We start from the raw sequence: 4751 nt of genomic DNA on the forward strand, positions 1-4751 counted from the left end.
AAAATTAATAAAGGGGATGGGAGAACTACAATACCCAGATAGATTAGCGAAATTAGGATTATTTAGTCTAGAAAAAAGACGACTGAGGGGCGATCTAATAACCATGTATAAGTATATAAGGGGACAATACAAATATCTCGCTGAGGATCTGTTTATACCAAGGAAGGTGACGGGCACAAGGGGGCATTCTTTGCGTCTGGAGGAGAGAAGGTTTTTCCACCAACATAGAAGAGGATTCTTTACTGTTAGGGCAGTGAGAATCTGGAATTGCTTGCCTGAGGAGGTGGTGATGGCGAACTCAGTCGAGGGGTTCAAGAGAGGCCTGGATGTCTTCCTGGAGCAGAACAATATTGTATCATACAATTATTAGGTTCTGTAGGACGTAGATCTGGGTATTTATTATGATGGAATATAGGCTGAACTGGATGGACAAATGGCTTTTTTCGGCCTTACTATGTTACTATGTTACATCATAGGTAGACCTCAACTATGGGAGACAAACTGAGAAAAAAAAATCCAGAAAATCACATTGTCTGTTTTTTTAACAATTTATTTGCATATTATGGTGGAAAATAAGTATTTGGTCAGAAACAAAATTTCATCTCAATACTTTGTAATATATCCTTTGTTGGCAATGACAGAGGTCAAACGTTTTCTGTAAGTCTTCACAAGGTTGCCACACACTGTTGTTGGTATGTTGGCCCATTCCTCCATGCAGATCTCCTCTAGAGCAGTGATGTTTTTGGCTTTTCGCTGGGCAACACGGACTTTCAACTCCCTCCAAAGGTTTTCTATAGGGTTGAGATCTGGAGACTGGCTAGGCCACTCCAGGACCTTGAAATGCTTCTTACGAAGCCACTCCTTCGTTGCCCTGGCGGTGTGCTTTGGATCATTGTCATGTTGAAAGACCCAGCCACGTTTCATCTTCAATGGCCTTGCTGATGGAAGGAGGTTTGCACTCAAAATCTCACGATACATGGCCCCATTCATTCTTTCATGTACCCGGATCAGTCGTCCTGGCCCCTTTGCAGAGAAACAGCCCCAAAGCATGATGTTTCCACCACCATGCTTTACAGTAGGTATGGTGTTTGATGGATGCAACTCAGTATTCTTTTTCCTCCAAACACGACAAGTTGTGTTTCTACCAAACAGTTCCAGTTTGGTTTCATCAGACCATAGGACATTCTCCCAAAACTCCTCTGGATCATCCAAATGCTCTCTAGCAAACTTCAGACGGGCCCGGACATGTACTGGCTTAAGCAGTGGGACACGTCTGGCACTGCAGGATCTGAGTCCATGGTAGCGTAGTGTGTTACTTATGGTAGGCCTTGTTACATTGGTCCCAGCTCTCTGCAGTTCATTCACTAGGTCCCCCCGCGTGGTTCTGGGATTTTTGCTCACCGTTCTTGTGATCATTCTGACCCCACGGGGTGGGATTTTGCGTGGAGCCCCAGATCGAGGGAGATTATCAGTGGTCTTGTATGTCTTCCATTTTCTAATTATTGCTCCCACTGTTGATTTCTTCACTCCAAGCTGGTTGGCTATTGCAGATTCACTCTTCCCAGCCTGGTGCAGGGCTACAATTTTGTTTCTGGTGTCCTTTGACAGCTCTTTGGTCTTCACCATAGTGGAGTTTGGAGTCAGACTGTTTGAGGGTGTGCACAGGTGTCTTTTTATACTGATAACAAGTTTAAACAGGTGCCATTACTACAGGTAATGAGTGGAGGAAAGAGGAGACTCTTAAAGAAGAAGTTACAGGTCTGTGAGAGCCAGAAATCTTGATTGTTTGTTTCTGACCAAATACTTATTTTCCACCATAATATGCAAACAAAATGTTAAAAAAACAGACAATGTGATTTTCTGGATTTTTTTTTTCTCAGTTTGTCTCCCATAGTTGAGGTCTACCTATGATGTAAATTACAGACGCCTCTCATCTTTTTAAGTGGTGGAACTTGCACTATTGCTGACTGACTAAATACTTTTTTGCCCCACTGTATATGTATACACCCCCTGTCCCTGGTCACACAGTGTATATACATGTATACACCCCCTGTCCCTGGTCACACAGTGTATATACATGTATACACCCCCTGTCCCTGGTCACACAGTGTATATACATGTATACACCCCCTGTCCCTGGTCACACAGTGTATATACATGTATACACCCCCTGTCCCTGGTCACACAGTGTATATATATGTATACACCCCCTGTCCCTGGTCACACAGTGTATATATATGTATACACCCCCTGTCCCTGGTCACACAGTGTATATATATGTATACACCCCTGTCCCTGGTCACACAGTGTATATATATGTATACACCCCCTGTCCCTGGTCACACAGTGTATATATATGTATACACCCCTGTCCCTGGTCACACAGTGTATATATATGTATACACCCCTGTCCCTGGTCACACAGTGTATATATATGTATACACCCCCTGTCCCTGGTCACACAGTGTATATATATGTATACACCCCTGTCCCTGGTCACACAGTGTATATATATGTATACACCCCTGTCCCTGGTCACACAGTGTATATATATGTATACACCCCCTGTCCCTGGTCACACAGTGTATATATATGTATACACCCCTGTCCCTGGTCACACAGTGTATATATATGTATACACCCCTGTCCCTGGTCACACAGTGTATATTATATGTATACACCCCCTGTCCCTGGTCACACAGTGTATATACATGTATACACCCCCTGTCCCTGGTCACACAGTGTATATACATGTATACACCCCCTGTCCCTGGTCACACAGTGTATATATATGTATACACCCCTGTCCCTGGTCACACAGTGTATATATATGTATACACCCCCTGTCCCTGGTCACACAAGATTCAAGATTCAACACAGTGTATATATATGTATACACCCCTGTCCCTGGTCACACAGTGTATATTATATGTATACACCCCCTGTCCCTGGTCACACAGTGTATATACATGTATACACCCCCTGTCCCTGGTCACACAGTGTATATATATGTATACACCCCTGTCCCTGGTCACACAGTGTATATATATGTATACACCCCCTGTCCCTGGTCACACAGTGTATATATATGTATACACCCCCTGTCCCTGGTCACACAGTGTATATATATGTATACACCCCCTGTCCCTGGTCACACAGTGTATATATATATATACACCCCCTGTCCCTGGTCACACAGTGTATATATATGTATACACCCCCTGTCCCTGGTCACACAGTGTATATATATGTATACACCCCTGTCCCTGGTCACACAGTGTATATACATGTATACACCCCCTGTCCCTGGTCACACAGTGTATATATATGTATACACCCCTGTCCCTGGTCACACAGTGTATATATATGTATACACCCCCTGTCCCTGGTCACACAGTGTATATATATGTATACACCCCCTGTCCCTGGTCACACAGTGTATATATATGTATACACCCCCTGTCCCTGGTCACACAGTGTATATATATGTATACACCCCCTGTCCCTGGTCACACAGTGTATATATATGTATACACCCCCTGTCCCTGGTCACACAGTGTATATATATGTATACACCCCCTGTCCCTGGTCACACAGTGTATATATATGTATACACCCCCTGTCCCTGGTCACACAGTGTATATATATGTATACACCCCCTGTCCCTGGTCATACAGTGTATATATATATATATATATATATATATGTATACACCCCCTGTCTCTGGTCACACAGTGTATATACATGTATACACCCCCTGTCCCTGGTCATACAGTGTATATATATATATATATATATATATATGTATACACCCCCTGTCTCTGGTCACACAGTGTATATACATGTATACACCCCCTGTCCCTGGTCACACAGTGTATATACATGTATACACCCCCTGTCTCTGGTCACACAGTGTATATATATGTATACACCCCTGTCTCTGGTCACACAGTGTATATATATGTATACACCCCCTGTCCCTGGTCACACAGTGTATATATATGTATACACCCCCTGTCTCTGGTCACACAGTGTATATATATGTATACACCCCTGTCCCTGGTCACACAGTGTATATATATATGTATACACCCCCTGTCCCTGGTCACACAGTGTATATATATGTATACACCCCTGTCCCTGGTCACACAGTGTATATATATGTATACACCCCCTGTCCCTGGTCACACAGTGTATATATATGTATACACCCCCTGTCCCTGGTCACACAGTGTATATATATGTATACACCCCTGTCCCTGGTCACATTCACAGGTGTCAGGACTTCACTCCTCAGGCGGTTTCTGAACGGAAAGTGTCTCCAGCCCCCGGCGCCGCCATTTTCTTGGCTCCTGGCTATATACCGGTTTCTGAGATCTCCGGGCTGCCGATGTGTTCTGTCAGCACCGTCCCGTAGCGCTGCAGGCGGCGGATGATCTCCGCGTAGATCGCCCGGTCCTCTCTGCCGCCTCGGATGCTCCCGCAGAAATACAGCGACAACGGCGCCATGATGGGAGGAGGATGGGATGTGATGGGAGGAGACTGCTGAGCGCGCCAACTCAGTCACATGACAGGGCGGGGCCAGGGCGCTCTCTGAGGAGATGAGTGACTGAAAGAAGGCGGGAAAATAAAACAAACTGTTCATCTGAGGTAAAGGATGACAAGACGATGGCGAAGAGAAGAGATAGGAGACGAGACAATGAAGAGAAGAGAGACAGTGAGGAGAGGAGACAGTGAGGAGAAGAGACAGT

General features: G+C 44.8%; 1 protein-coding gene across 1 annotated transcript in view; it reads right to left on the reverse strand.

The window, feature by feature from the left end:
• The window catches only part of DNPH1 (2'-deoxynucleoside 5'-phosphate N-hydrolase 1), a 37792-nt gene extending 33265 nt beyond the window's left edge, over positions 1 to 4527 (reverse strand). Inside the window, exon 1 of the mRNA XM_069768219.1 lies at positions 4365 to 4527. Coding sequence (XP_069624320.1) covers positions 4365 to 4509 — 145 coding nt within the window. The 5' untranslated portion in view covers positions 4510 to 4527. The remainder of the gene's footprint in view (positions 1 to 4364) is intronic.
• Between the last annotated feature and the right edge of the window lie 224 nt (positions 4528 to 4751).

This window comes from Ranitomeya imitator, chromosome 5 (genome assembly GCF_032444005.1).
Source record: "Ranitomeya imitator isolate aRanImi1 chromosome 5, aRanImi1.pri, whole genome shotgun sequence".
Lineage (NCBI taxonomy): Eukaryota > Metazoa > Chordata > Amphibia > Anura > Dendrobatidae > Ranitomeya > Ranitomeya imitator.